This window comes from Lampris incognitus, chromosome 3 (genome assembly GCF_029633865.1).
Source record: "Lampris incognitus isolate fLamInc1 chromosome 3, fLamInc1.hap2, whole genome shotgun sequence".
Classification (NCBI taxonomy): Eukaryota; Metazoa; Chordata; class Actinopteri; order Lampriformes; family Lampridae; genus Lampris; species Lampris incognitus.
This window is the reverse complement of record NC_079213.1, coordinates 71,039,287-71,054,539: the sequence shown is the minus strand read 5'-3', so window position 1 is coordinate 71,054,539 and position 15,253 is coordinate 71,039,287. Positions and strand designations below refer to the sequence as shown.

General features: G+C 47.9%; 1 protein-coding gene across 1 annotated transcript in view; it reads right to left on the bottom strand.

The window, feature by feature from the left end:
* Window positions 1–2,112: 2,112 nt before the first annotated feature.
* The window catches only part of mast2 (microtubule associated serine/threonine kinase 2), a 228,622-nt gene continuing 215,481 nt past the window's right edge, over window positions 2,113–15,253 (bottom strand). Inside the window, exons 25-32 of the mRNA XM_056277837.1 lie at window positions 14,357–14,536; window positions 13,848–14,099; window positions 13,495–13,721; window positions 12,936–13,058; window positions 12,583–12,719; window positions 10,580–10,767; window positions 9,449–10,008; window positions 2,113–8,589 (exon numbers count right to left, since the gene is read on the bottom strand). Coding sequence (XP_056133812.1) covers window positions 6,967–8,589; window positions 9,449–10,008; window positions 10,580–10,767; window positions 12,583–12,719; window positions 12,936–13,058; window positions 13,495–13,721; window positions 13,848–14,099; window positions 14,357–14,536 — 3,290 coding nt within the window. The 3' untranslated portion in view covers window positions 2,113–6,966. The remainder of the gene's footprint in view (window positions 8,590–9,448; window positions 10,009–10,579; window positions 10,768–12,582; window positions 12,720–12,935; window positions 13,059–13,494; window positions 13,722–13,847; window positions 14,100–14,356; window positions 14,537–15,253) is intronic.

Below are 15,253 nucleotides of genomic sequence, written 5' to 3'. Positions count from 1 at the left end.
TCTCTCACCCTCCTGCCCACTCCCCTGTCCTACTCTCTCCATTTCTGCCTTCCACCCATTTCTCCCTCATCCCTCAATGTCGAGCTGCCCGTCTCCCTCTCTCCCTCTCATGGCCTGTCTGTATGTCTTCCTGCCAATTCGTCTCCCCGCCTGTCCTTCTGCCCTCCTCCCCACCTCACTTCTTGCCTTGTATACTTCCCGCCCTCCTCGGCTGCCTGGAATGAATTTGCCCGGCCATGTAGAGCCGTGTCAGAGCGAGGCGAAGCCAGCAATTCATCACCCCACGCTGCCTGCCTGTCACCCTCTACACGAGTGTGTGTGTGTGTGTGTGTGTGTGTGTGTGTGTGTGTGTGTGTGTGTGTGTGTGTGTGTGTGTGTGTGTGTTTGTGTGAGGGAAGGATGGTTGTTCACTTCACTACCATCACTCCCCATAGGACCCTCAACAAGAGTGTGTGTTTGAGAGTAAGAGAGAGAGAGAGAGAGCGGGAGCGTAGAGGTCTTTTGTTTACCTCCTTCACTCTTGACAGGTCCCCGTGGATGGCTGGATGGATGGGAGGATGTAGAAGTAAAAGGAGGGGGCGAGCAAGGGCGAAGCGAAAGGGAACGAGGGACCCCAATTATTAGCGAGTGCAGTGATAGGACGTGTTTAAATCAGGCAGGGCGACCTTTGACCCCGTCGTCCGTCTGCGGGACAGTGAGGTGTGTTGGAAACGGGGCTGCCCCCGGCGGCGATATTATGAACCCTACATAGGCCTCGCCAAAATCCCGTTTCTGGCTTTGTCACGTGTGCGCTACCGTAGCAACGCGAAAATATGTTGTTATGGGGTTAGCGCTCATCAAGGAAACGCTGTACACCCACAATTTAACCTGTCTAAGTTATCCACAATCAACATTAACGTTTTTAACTCAATCTTTGCTTGCTCCACGTTTGAGCATAGGATACTTCACCCCTTACCTCCGTTCTGTTGTTGACAGCCAGCAGTCCAAAATTACAAAAGCAGCCAGCTGTCCAAAATTGCGAAAAATACAAAATTACAAAATTGAAGGTAGCTAACGTTAGCTTTGCTTCGCACCGAGTTGATAGTTGATTGTTTCCTTAGCAACGCAGCGGAAATCCGGCGTCCGTTCGCGAGATTTGGGACAGGGTACGGGATTTTGGCGAGGGCTATGTAGGGTTCATAATATCGCGCCCCGGCGGCGGCAGGGGAAGCTAATGGCGCTGCGCTTTACTGCTCCGCTTTCCCCTTGTCATCGTCTCCTCAGAGCGGTGTAGCCCCGCGGTGCTGCACAGATTAGCCATTAGCCTCCTGTAAATGCACTGCGAGCCCTGCTGAAGCTGTCTCTCAAGACCATTAAGATGCCTGAATTCTCCTACCGAGAGAGAGAGAGAGAGAGAGAGAGAGAGAGAGAGAGAGAGAGAGAGAGAGAGAGAGAGAGAGAGAGAGAGAGAGAGAGAGAGAACCCCCCCCCCCCACCACCACGACAGACGCGCATACCAATCCGCTGATCGGCCCATTTGAAGCCCCATTAGGGAGCTCTCGTGCCGGGCAAAACCACAGCCTAACTGAGTGGATGATGCCACTTTACTGGTAATACAAGGCACCGGGGGAAAATGAGTTTACAGACAATTTACCGCCACTTTTCCGTTCTCCCTCACTCTCCAGCCAGACAATAAACTCTTGATGAGAACAAACGATTGGAAATCAAAAGATTGGCAAGACAGCCGGGCAATCTGACCACATTTTCAAGACGCGAGGTCGGCGAGGAGCTTTTTTTATTTGCGAGCGGAGTGCTACCCTCGTGGCAGAAAAATAAATGAATAAATGTTTAAAAAAAGGAGGAATACTCAATTTGTCAGAAGCCACGGCAGCGACGGCTGACAATTTTTATATCATCGCTGACTTTGCGTGATGTGTTGAAATGTCCCTTTAGTGGTGGAAGCATCGCTCCAAAACGTTGTCTTAATGTAGAAAGCATCATTTGCTGCATCGAGCGACGTGACCGTAAAACAAAGGCTGTCAGGCCGAGCAGCTGCGCGTCTGTTAAAAGAATCGAACAAGGGGTGAGAGAGAGCATCATGCAACACAATAAAGAAACTTTACAACCCCGGCCTACATACGAAAAAACCCTTTATTGTTATAAGATCACCGACAACATGCTTTTACCACAAAAAAAAAAATTAAAAAAAAAGATATTGCACTGGTTTTACCTAAGCAATGCTTTTTTTCTCCTTTTAAACCCTTTCTCAAGTTTTTACTGTGCACGGCTGAATCTCACCTCCCTCTCTCACTTGTCACTCTGGACACAAACACACATCTTGCAAATACAAGTCAATAAAAGTTGGTCTTTGCTGTTAACAAGGTAATGCCTGCCCCCCCCTCCCAACACACACACACGCGTGCGCACACAGAAACACACTATACACAGAATGTGGGCACTGTTACAGGCTTAAAACACTGCAAACACTGCAAGGCTGAACGTGAAGTACTGGTGTGTGAGGAAGCGGGGTGTAATCGGGGGAGAATGGGTGACCCTACCATCTCTGTATGGTAGCTAGGCCAGGAGCCGGGTAAAGCGTAACCTCGTCCGTCCACGTGTCAAGAGGGAATTAGGCCAGCCGATGCAATTTACACCTCATGTGCAGAGTTAGAGGTAGGTATACACTACGTGCCCAGGTATGCTTCCCATGCATGTGAATCTCAATCCCTCCAGACAAAACAGGTGAAAATAGGGTGGAGGATGTGGAAATGGTTCACACTGCAATTGCTAGACCAGATCTGTGTCTTACTACTCCCAAGACAGGGTCTTTGAGATGCTGGGAGACTGCCTGATGTTTTGATTAGCTAGCATGATCCTATGTGTGGGGTGTCTGTATGTGTGAGCTTGTATGTATATACTGCATGTGCATTTGCGTGTATATGTGCAACCACAGCCAAGGGCTGGAGTTTAATGACTCCACCAGGGAAACTAGCAATTGACTCAACTCTCTGGCAGATGGCTGGACCATCACCTTAACTCACAGGAGTAAGTGTGTTTGTGCGTACGTGTGTGTGCGTGCATACATTCAGTCCGCAGAGATGGTGAAGTTGGCGTTGGTAAAATGGCACTAGTATTGATCAGAGTGTGAGGCAGCTGTTCGTGCGGCACTAATAGGGTGACCAGCTGAGACCAGATGGGCTACATTTTGTACGGTCACACACAGGCTGTATGGACTATTATTATAGACTCCAAATCCCGACTCAGGAACACGAGTCCACGGTGCACATTCACTTAGAAAGTAGGGTAGGGATTCTAGCTTGCTGATGGGCTTTTTGTCTTGGTGATGGAGGCCTGGTCAACGAGCACCTTCTACTCAGAGCTGATCAATAGGATGGGCCATCATCATCACCATATATATCCCTTGGTGCTGAACCAACCCATATGTGAAAGGCTCGGTGTGTGATGCGTCTGCGTGTTCGTGTGTATTCGGGTCAGGTGGAGGAGCAGTATCAATAAAGACTTTGGAAAAACAGGGATTTTTCCCAATGCGTTCAAATCTTCAAATTCACCAAACAGATAAATGGCACTGCCTCGGCCACATGACATCCCCTTGGCTGATAAGGACGTCCTCGCCGGGCTGCTGACTGACTGACTGGTGGAGGCAGACTGCAGATAAATCCCAACCAGTCCGGTTTAGCCTGTGACAAAATAATGGGAGTCGCGTTCTCTCCAACAATTCTCACATCCAAATCTCTTTCACAGACACACCTGTAGCAGCACACTTCTGCCCCCGGGGAGGACGTGGGTAAGTGTGCACACAGAAGACGATTTAGAGGCATGTGCTTTATCTTTTGCGTTCCCCTCTTGCTACTACCGCAAAACGTCCTCTACGGTGCACTACCAAGTCGTCTCACAAAAGGCTGAAATGCAAACAAAGAAACGAACAAACAAACAAACCAAAAACCCAGACCAGAAATCACTGCAGTGACCTAACCATGTGAGGGAGCTGTTGTTAAGTCTCACAGCCTGTAAAGAGAGGATTGATTTGCTACAGGCGTCAAGATCTATTGGTGGAAAAAAAAGAACCGACACATTAAAAACCAAAACAAAGAAAAAAAGTAAACGTAAACATAACGTGCTGCAGTCAGCGTGCTGTGATTATAGCATTGAGTTTACACACTGTATGTCCACTAGTGATCCAACATGGCTTTCCATTGGACAGAACGACTGCTTTTCGAGCAGCGCTCTGCTTCGTCTCCGCCAGCGACTCCCGTTTCACGACAGTCTTGAGGTTTCCGTTTAGCTCATCTGGAGCTCGCGAGAAGGACGTCCCGCTTCACGGGAACACCGCGAGATCAGCGGAGCTTACATGAACGAGACTGGCCGGATGGCCAGACCTGGGCTCTCCCAGCCCAGAACGCAGTCCGTTTCTTCCGAGGATTATCTTCCACAAAAGTGAATCAAAAAACAAAACCGAAAAAAACAAAAAAACAACTTTAGAATCGCTGCTTGGTTCAAACCTAAAGAATCTGGGAGGTAATCAGAAAAATGCGAGAAGTAGCGCGAAGGAACACATTATCGCATGAGTACCCATTAAGTACAGGAGAGAGGGGGGAAATAAAGGAAGTTATGTATCCCGAAAACACATGCCTCAAAACACAGAACCAGAAACCGAAACAGGATAGCAAAAGACGGAAAAAAACAACCACGGTGACTGGAAATGTAAAGGCTAACTGCAGTTTCTTCTTGATCAACTCGCAACTGATTGAACAGATGCGAGTCGAGCCCGGGTCTCACGCAGAGCTGTGGGAGGACCATAGCGGCGTTCAGACCAGTCATTGGCGGACAGCTGCACAGATGTCTTAAAGCCAGAGATCTGATTGGCTTGTTTTTTAAACGAGTCTTCATCTTCATTGGACGCATGAAAGATGAAAGGGTTGTGCAAAGCCTGCCCCCCCCTCCTTAAACAGACACTACAGCTACACCCACATGGGCATGTAGCCAGGCAGCGGGGTGTCCTGGAAAGGTTTACCCCAAAACACACACTCATCATCATATTGCATGCGCGCCCATGCACGCACCTCCAGTACACACCCACACATACACAAACTGTATACAACACTGCAGTGTAAAAAAAACAAAACAGATGAGGAACCAAACTTTAAATATTCTTATATATACACAGACACCCACACAAAACAACCGACGCTTTCTCCCGCGCTCACACGCATATACAAAGTAAAGTCCTCTAACTTTACAGGATAAGAGGCACACACACAGAAAGAGCACAGCAAGTTGGTCCAGATATCAAACAAAACAACAGCAGCCTACAGTGGCTGACTCAAGAACAGTAGGGGATTAGAAATAAAAGCTGGAGGGGTCCTTCAGCACAGCATTTCTAAAACTTGGGCTCGCTCGAAATTTTGGGAGCTTCTGTGCCAGCTTGAGATTGAAGCTACTTAGTTTGGTTACCAGCTTGAAACACTTCAGTGACTATCCGGTAAACAAAACACTAGCTGTTAGTGTGTGTTGTCTGATTACAAGTCTGGGTGATGGGAGTTTTAGGAACAGAGGGTGGTCTCATGGTCTCAGAACGGTAGGGTGCCCCTGTAAAATACTCTCATTTCTTTGTGGGACCACATATTGAGCGGAAAAGAGCAGCCAAACCAGGCCTTCATCAGCATGTGTAATGAGAAGACACTGCAACCCTACTGGACAAACCCCACTGGATCTTTGATAAACTTAAACACCTTTAAGCTCAGTTAAAAACACATCCTGCTTACACAAGGCAGGTTCACTCCAGTAACAGTAGCAAGCATCAAGTAGGCAGCCAAAAAACAGCTAACACCTCTGTTTACGACTAAGCTAAGTAGTAGTTGTGACATGCTGGCCCTAACATTCAGTGATGGTGATGAGGGTGCTGAGGATGAGCATAGCTATGAAATGCTATGCTTACTGTTACTAGGGCTGGTGTCGGGCTTAATGTACCATGCCTTACAGTAAACTAGAGACTTTTTTCTGTTCATGTTTAGCAGTCATTTGGTGAGTCAGCACAAACCATAAAAGGGCTAATCTAATACAACACTGGCGACCCCAACAATTGGCTGGCTGTATGCTCCTTGTTTAGGGAATAAATCTACGCTCCTGCAGACTTGCAGTGTTCGATCATCAGGGAGTCGAGCAGGGGGAGGAGAGAGAGGAGAATGTAATTTGGCCTGGTTGGCTCGGTGCTGAGTGTACACCGTCAGCGCAGCTTTGAGTCCTATTAAAACCACTGTAATATGTTTATATGCAGATTGCTAAGCATAAGCTGTTCTTTATTGCTGAGATACAAAATTTCCTGGTCATGGGCAGGCAAACACGTAGGAGAGAGGAATGGCTGGCGGGACAACTGGAGAGGGCAAGAAAGATGAGAAAAGGTTTGTAAGGCACAACTTGGCCTGTTTAATGAGAAGCACAAAATGTAGTCTCGTGTTTACTTCAGGTTGAGGAGCAGTGAGTCACCATAGAAAGAAAAGGCTGTAAATGAGAGATTGTGTTTCTAGTCTGACAATTTTCCCGAAATGTGTGCATAGACCACTGAACTTTTTTATTTCTAACCCCCATACATTGGTGCAGAACGGTAAAGAAACAGTGCCAGCTTTTCACAACAACAATTAGTCAAGGTGTGAACGTAGGAACTAAAGAAGATCAGGAGATACAGCCAGGATGACAACAAAATGGCTGCCACAACACTCACATTAAGAGCACAGAACAACCGGAATGGAACTAGGACTAACACATCTGTCTTTTCCTTCGACGTCGGATAAATCTTTCTCTCTCTTTCCAACTTTATTTTTCCTTAGGAGTGTCACACTCTCAGATTAGTATAGAGTTAACTATATGTTGTTTTATTTATTAAACATGCAGTTTGTGTGAGTTTTAAAACCTCAAGCCAGCAGTTAGTGGTGTGGTCTGTGTATTTGTTCCATATCTTTTCTTTTGCTGCTACGTCTTCTTGCCAGTTGTTTTGTCTTGCGAGGAGGTGGGGGTGGCAGTGGTTCTCTGGGGTTCGGGCTTCTTGCACTGTGGCTCAGATGCTGTTGAGGTGGTTGGGGTAATTTTGGGTGTGGGCTGAGCCATTGTTGCCCCCAATCTCAGTGCAGGTGCAGATGAGGAAGCTTTCTCACTGCTGGCACTGCTGTTAGACCCATACGTCAGCCTTTCTGGGGGGTCTTTGTCAGAGGTCTGCAGCAGGCCTGTGCAATCTTTCTGGATAGAGGATCTAGCCGTCCTCTGAGGCAGGATGGGTGCAGTGACTGGCTCAGTTTTCTGTCTAGTTGAGGGCTCGGACAGGTGAGGTGACAGCTTGGGGCTTCCAGGTTGTTTGGAGGGGGAAGAAGAGGGGCAGGCAAGCGGGAACTCAGGCATGGCCCCCCTGGTTGGTTTCAGGTCCTTGGAGGGCTTATCTGCAGGGGAGCTGAGTTTAACTGGACCCAGGACACTCTTGGCTACTGTGGTGAGCTGGGACACCCCTTTGTCCATCCCACTGTCAGGGGTTGGAGGGATTAAAGTAGTGCCGGCGCCAGGACTGGAGGATGGACTAGCACTTGTGGAAGTGGAAGCAGCAGCAGCAGCAGCAGCCATGCTCTGGGCTTGTCTACGGTTGTCTGCCTCCTTCTTCTCCTTAGGGATGCCTGGAGAGGAGCAGGGAGTGTGGGCTGACTCTCTGCCATTGCTGGGTCCAGGAGTTGTAGGAGTGGTGGTAGTAGTAGTAGTAGTAGTAGTAGGAGTAGGAGTAGTAGTGGGAGTAATAGAAGGCGTAGTAGTGATAGTCGTAGAGGGGGTGGTTGTTTTGGGGCTGTCCAGGTTGCGGGCCTCGGCCCTGTGTTCTGATGAGCCGGTCTTCCCCTTGAGACTCCTCCAATCCTGTGGAGGGGACGGCTTGAGGAAAGGCTCTTTGCTGACTGAGATGAATGCACTGCCTGGAGTGGAGAAGGGGAGGGGGCTCTGGGTGGGTTTGGTGGTGCTGGTTGGCTCTGGGGCCTTGCCCTCTTGTCTATGACTGTCCTTTGTAGATGAGGATGAGCTTTCCTCTTTCACACCCTGGGAAGATGCACTTTCAGCTGGCTTCTGCTCACTCAGCCTGGCCTCTGTGACAGAGGGCAGTGCATGTGAGGGAGTGGGCCTGCCTAACTGTGTGGACCCCATGTGAGTGAATACAGTATGGGAGGGGCAGGGGGATAGGCAGAGGGATGGCAGCGTGCCCCCCGGGCCTGTACGGACAGTGGTAGGCCGAAGAAGGGGAGGTGGGGTGAAGGTGGTGCCCCTGCGTCCATCCTGGCTGTCTTCTGATCCCTCATCTGTCTCATCCTCGGACGAATCAACCTCATGGATGGCGTCTTGCTTTTGCAGCGATTCCCTCCGCTCTGCTCTGTCCTGCCGGATTGCAGACAGCTTGTCTTTCAACTTGCTCTTCCCAGGGGCCAGGCCAAGTGAGCCAGGCACCGTGCTGGGGCCGCCGTCCCCCTCCTGACGCCCCAGCTTTCTCGAGGATGAGGTGTGCTTCTGCAGGCTGCCCTTCTCCACACCACGCCCTGCTGAGGATAGCAGGCCCTCGCTGGCAGACTCCTGGAGGTACGAGTGACACAGACATTTGTCATTTTAGTAAAATTTCCCAAAGAGGAAACAAAAAACAAAGCTAACACATTGGTGACAAATATTTGTTCTGGCATGGGAAAATTTTTGAAGGGGGAGGGGGGGTATTAGGGGAAGCAAGATTTGTCTTGCCTTGGTGAAGATTGTGCTGTCAACAAAGAGTATCATTTTTAAGTGTTCACAGCACTCAATTAACATGTTTCCCCAGCTTTCCTATGTGACCAAATAGAGCTATTTCACCATTCAGAATTGACACTTGGAGTGATGTCACACCGGGAACAAAGAAAGAAAGCCACTTTATTTTTGTCATTGTACAGTTGTTTTGGTTACAATGAAATTTGTCTTTGCATCCTATTGTATAGGAGCAGTGGGCAGCTGTGGCGCAGTGCCCAGATTTTGCATAAGCTCGTCTGTGCTGAGAGCAAGGCAGCCTCTGCCTGAGCAGCCATTGTTTCCATCAAGGCGGGGGGGGGGCGTTGCCAGCAATACTGCCAGCCAATCAGAGTAGCGGCTCATGAATAATGCTATTATTATGTTAATGACAATATATGACCACCTTCCCCTCCCAAAGCAACCTGTTAGATGAGAGGTGGTTATAGAGTGCTGCAAACCAAACAACTTTGGCTGAAACCAAACAACTTTTGCTGAACAAAATGTCACAGATGTGTCCCACACACATGTAATAGCTATACCAATTCTTCAAAAAAGTAAGAAAATACACCTCCCCCTCCCCCTTTTAACATCCTAACTTTGACCTTACTTTAAATATTTGATGATGAAATTCTGAATATCGTGAAAATTTCATAGATCACTTGTGTTCTTTTGGTGATACCTGGAGGCTCTGTAGGCTGGGGTCCCTCTGCAGCATCTCCTTCTTAAACTCTGAATGGGAAATGTCCAGACTGTGTTTGCGGCACCCTACGGCTGTCCCCACCGCCAGCTTCTTCTCCCCTGCTGCCCCGACCCCCAATGGAGAAGAGGAGGAGGGGGAGGAGGAGAGGGAGGCAGCCAGCTTCTCAGCCGATTGCACCCTCTTGAGGAGTGGTGAGCGGGGAGGCTCGGCACTCTTGGGCCTGGAGATTTGCCTCACCAGGGGAGGCGACGAGTGGAGCTTCACCGGGAACGACTGTCCAATGCTTGCTTGTGCCAGTGCATGGCCCGGGAGTGGTGATGGTGATCGCTGGGGCGAGGTGCTCTGGGGGGTGGGGGAGGGAGTGCGGGCTAGAGGGGAGAGGGGGATGTTGCCGGCAGACTTGCGGCGTGGTGAGCGGTACTGGCGCTGGAGCTTGGGGGCTAGGCCGTGGAGTGAACTGGGCCGGATGTGGCCAGAGCTGGCTGGGGAGTTTGGGACACTCGAGCTCGGAGAGCTGCTCTGGGACGAGTTCCCGCCAACTGGGAGGTGAAGAGGACACGTACACAAAGGAGCAGACGGATCAAGACACAAGCACAGGAACACAGACATAAACACACAGATGTATAAAAAAAACTCCCCAGATACACACAATGGCATGCAAAGACACACAAACATACAAAGTACACAAATACATAGCACACACAGTAAGTAAAATATACATTAAAGCAAATCCTATATTACCGTCCATCAGAGTGAAATACATCATTGGTTGCACTCAATCAATATGGGGGTCATTTACACATTTAGTACTCATTCATAATTCATGAGAAATTAATGCGTCTTTGTGTGTATGCGTCTGAATTTGTGGATATGACGGTGATTGAGAGTTGCAAGCTACTTCTCGAGTATGTGTGACTGAACACAATTCATCTGTGTGTGACTACAGTATGTGTTAATGTGAACAAGACGTCTTTGTGAGGGTGTGCGCATGCCTCAGGTGACTTAAGAATGAAAAGAGCCTGGCATGGACTTCTATTGTCCTGCTGAACAATACCAAGAAGGTTTCTGTGCATGTGATTGTGTGTGTGCGAGCATGTTTCAGTTTCTCACCAGAGTGAGCAGAATCTGGCGTGGACCGGTAGCCCTGTGTCGGGCTTCGTGGAGACAAGTTGTGTGTGGGAGAACCGGGACCACTCTCCCCGGAGGAGAGGGAGCGGTTGAGAGAGGAGAGACTGCGGCTGGTGTGAAGGAGAGATGCCTGCTTTGTGATCTTCCTGAACAGAGATGTCCTCTTCTTACTACTGGGGGGAAAAAAATACACACACAGACTCACACATGGGTACACATACTTAATTGTGGGATTTGCTATTCTTCTTCTTCTTTCGGCTTGTTCCCTGTTTCTCAGGGATCACCACAGCGGATTTTACAGTTTCCATCGGTACCCTGTAAGGGCACAGCACCAATGGCAGCCGTTGGTAACCCGGGCCTCAACCGATCCAGTATGGTCTTGTCAATCCGCATAGTGATTTGGCAGAATTTTACATCGGATGCCCTTCCTGACACAACCACTGACCCTGTGCACATGGGCACGGGTCAAGCGCTGGATGCCATTCATGGACTTGAACCCATGCCTGTCGCCAGGTGGGATTTGCTATTATTACAGTAATAAAATAATCCACACAGACCTGACCGGTGCACATGCAGACACACATATGTATACACGAGCCATAAATGCATGCACATAAAAGAATTCAAGACACACAATCAATTGTACGATTGTACAAAGCCGTGTCAAATGTTTGAGACACCGGCTATATTCTGATCTCCACCAGGTGGTAGTCTGGAGGGGATTATATGTTTGGTCATGTAGTGTGTGTGTGTGTGTGTGTGTGTGTGTGTGTGTGTGTGTGTGTGTGTGTGTGTCCGCGTCTAATCTCGCAAACTACTGGACCTATCAGCCTAAAATCTTTTGTGCAGTTATGACTGTATGATTAAGAAGCTCTCGTGATTGCTGTGATTAAAAACCTTCTGAAATGTTGTTCTCGCCATTGCCAGTCCGTCTTCATTCATACTCTAACTCCATCAACCAACACTGCTTTCTGTCGCCTGCTTTCTATCGCTGCCCGATCTTAGTCAATTGTGCGCATGCGTGATCCACCACCACACAGAAGCGTCATAGTCTCCAATGTTAAAATACCACTATAAAAATACAGATTTCAAGAGGAGCATTAATCACAGTCACAACTGGAAATCACCTCAGTAGCTACAACAAAACATTTCCCATGGCTGAGCTATGTTTTCTTACTGTTGCCGTGCGCATGCGCAACTCACATCTACGGCTGAGTCAAAACTTTATACATTGGGGTACGAGTCTTTCAAGTAAACAAGAAGTCGATCGGATTTCGCAAGCCAGCAAATCATTCCCAGCTGACCTCATCACAGGAGAACCGGAGGAACACTGGATGAACCAAAAATAATTTGCCTTATTCACCTCACTGTCACGCAGAAGTGCTATGGTCTCCAATATTAAAACTCTGCTGTAAAAATACAATTTCAAGAGTAGAATTAATCACAGTTACAGCTGGAAATAATCTCAGTAGCTACAATAAAACATTTCCCATGGCTGAGCTATGTTTTCTTACCATTGTTTTATGAATGAAAGTGAATCAGCAGAGCAGCCATTTGCCTTCATTCATTTTATACTATAAAAACCTCGACAGTTAAGGACTTTGAAATTATGATAGCCTAATCGCCGTCATTTCATGTCAGACTGGGTCGCTTTCACGCGAGGGTCCACCTAGGAGGCTGTGCATCCACAGACTGACAGGCAGAACATTTTTAGTAGGTATATTTTTTAACTTGAGTACTGCATTATATTTCAATCGACTTGGGTGCTGTGCAAAAGTCTTATAATGGCAGGAAAAACGCTTGTTTTTCTGTCCGTGTGTGCGTGTACTTCCCTTCTCCCGATAGGCAAAAAAAGAGGTGGTTTGTCGCCAAGTCCGAGCACCGGAGAAGGGGAGATGGGTACACCTGGCAGGGATCTGCACTCTACTGAGTGCACTCCTGTAATTCTGTTTGAAGTCGTTCAACTGAGCCCTACTACGACCCACCTCTCCTGTCCCTCTTTGCTCTTGGTCTTCTTGTTGCGCCGGGCCATCTTGGACTTGTGGCTTGTCTTCCGGGCTGGGCCAACCTTGATGGAAGTGTTCTCAAACGGAGTGGCGGAGATGGAAACTTTGGCACCACTCTGCAGGACAACAAGCACAGGATGGACATGATTATTATTTTTATGTATTGACAGCAGTTATTATGGTATGCATGCACAATAGATTTAATACAAGGTACACACAACAAACCATATGTGGAATGTTAAGTGTTTGCACTTAGTGTGTTTACTGATATAAGTACTATTGAAGATGTGTTTGTCTGCACTTGCATGCTTGCCTATGAGTGTGCGCCATACCTTAAGTATGAGCTCAACCACTTCAGTGTGAACTAGTCCATGAACTGGTTCACCATTTACTTGGGTGATAAGGTCTCCCTCTCTCAACCCTGCCTCATGCGCTGGACCTCCCTCTTCTACATGCTGAGAGAGAGAGAGAGAGAGCGAGAGAGACAGAGCAGCAGGGGAGGAGGGAGCAGGGAAAGGTGGAAAAGAACAAGTGAGAAAGACAAAAGGAGAGGGTACAGAAGGGACGAAGAGCGAGGGAAAGAACAAAGGAAGGATAGGGAGAGAGAGATGTCAGATGGGAGTGGGGTTATTGAGAGATGAAATGAGAGATGGTAGATAAGTGAGTGCGGGCAGAATCAGTTGTACTGTTGTTTACTGCCATCTTGTGTCAACAACAAGGACCTCCACCTTTGCCTTATAACCAAATACAATGTAACAACATAATTATGTTACTCTGTCAATACATAATGTACTCCAATAACATAAATACAGCCCATAAATGAATTAATGCCATGTTAATCCTCTAAATTATTAGCAAACTTTACTTTTATTTACTGTTCCGGTTACTCACCCAGACCATGTGGTGTACTGTGTAGATGTCTGTGTCTCCCATGTAGACACGGATAGCCCTCAGGGTAAAGCCGTACTTCTTGCCTGCTCTATGGATGACTATGGCGGGCTTCACATTGCACACGGCTGGGGATAAGTCGCGACTTGGAGATGAGTCCCGTGACGATGGATTGGATGATAAGGAGTGAGGCGACATTGGGCTGGCCAACGGAGAGGCTCCATGGTGGTCTTAGGATTCAGAGAAGAGATAAGATTTTAGTTGGGAAGATGGAACAAAATTCATGCTTATCTGAAAGCATGATCCTTTGGACATCTACCATCCCAAACCCCAATCTCACCCACAGATAAACTAACCTGCAGGTATCATGAGAGAAAGGGTTGTGGCAGAGGCTGACTTGATAACTTTGTTCAGGGGCCTAGACGTTGGGGCACTGGTGTGTTTGTCAGCATCCCCAGACAGCAGCCTATGGCGAGCCCTGCGTGCCGCTAGGTCGCTAATGGCCTTGGGAGTGGACAGAGAGCTGCTGTCGGACACACCTGAAACAGCTCCACTAGCACTGCCATTACCACCGCTACCTCGGTCACACATGTCCCCCGAGCTACCTGCTGCACAGCGAGAGGAAGAGAGAAGAAAGAAGGCAGTGAGTGGGAGGATAGATGAGAGAAATATTTTTCAGCTTTCAGTTGAGAGTGATAGCTACATGAGATAATTGTAGCATAGAATTATAACGCATAATACAAACAGTTATTTCATACATGCAGAATTTTGGCAAACAAAGACATGCAGTTATATCTTTTTTGACATGTATTGTGGTTTGTGGTTCAGCATCAATTTAGCCTTTGCTCATCCATACAGTACTGACGCGTGAGTGTCGCCCTGCTGAGCTGGCTGGTGGTGGACCCAGGTGTGGTGGGAGACTCGTCTGGCTTTAGCTCCTTCTCCACTGGCAGCTCTGGGATAGATAGTGGCAGTTCCTCACACCGTGGGCCCCTCACCGCACTCTGCCCAAGCAAGCTGGGGCTCTTGCGACTGCCAGCTGGACCTAAGAGCCAGGCATAACCAGGGAACAGTCAAGTCATGCTATATTTTGTAGTCCTCAACTACCCACTACAGCAGTGGCTTTTACACTGGTAGTTTGACAATATACTTTACGTTGGTGGCCATTTCTGCAAACATCACTACCAATCCCACATTGCCCTACGTGAACATGTCAGAATCAACCTTGCTTCTTTCCACAACGCAGCCAACTTTATGCCCCAGGTCCCCAGAGGACAACAAATAAATGAGACCAGGAGGTTTTGGCACAGAAGACAGTCCCAATAGTAAAATGTGCTAATAGTTCTCTTACGTCTTCCTAAAAAAATATTTTCAGCTCTGGGGCCATATTCATGAAACAGCTAAAGGCTAAAAGTAGCTCCTAACTGGCCAATTTAGGATTAAATCCTGAACGTGTCACTCCTAATCTTAAGACTCCTTGTTTTTTTTAGCTAACAATGATTCATGAAGCATTTTAGCTCTAGAACTAGCTCATATATCTGTGAAAAAGTAGTTGTCGAGAGAACTCTTAAGTCACTATGACCAAATTCTAACAGTCACAGAGACAGCTGCTGCCATCACCTGTTGCTGCTGTTGGACTGGAAGTTGACCACGGGTCCAAATTTACCTTTGATTATTTCCTGACAAGTTGTGAAAGAAGTAAAACCTGGTCTTGCATCCAATATGGTTTCCATTTATGTTGTGTGGTGATATGTCTGGCTCT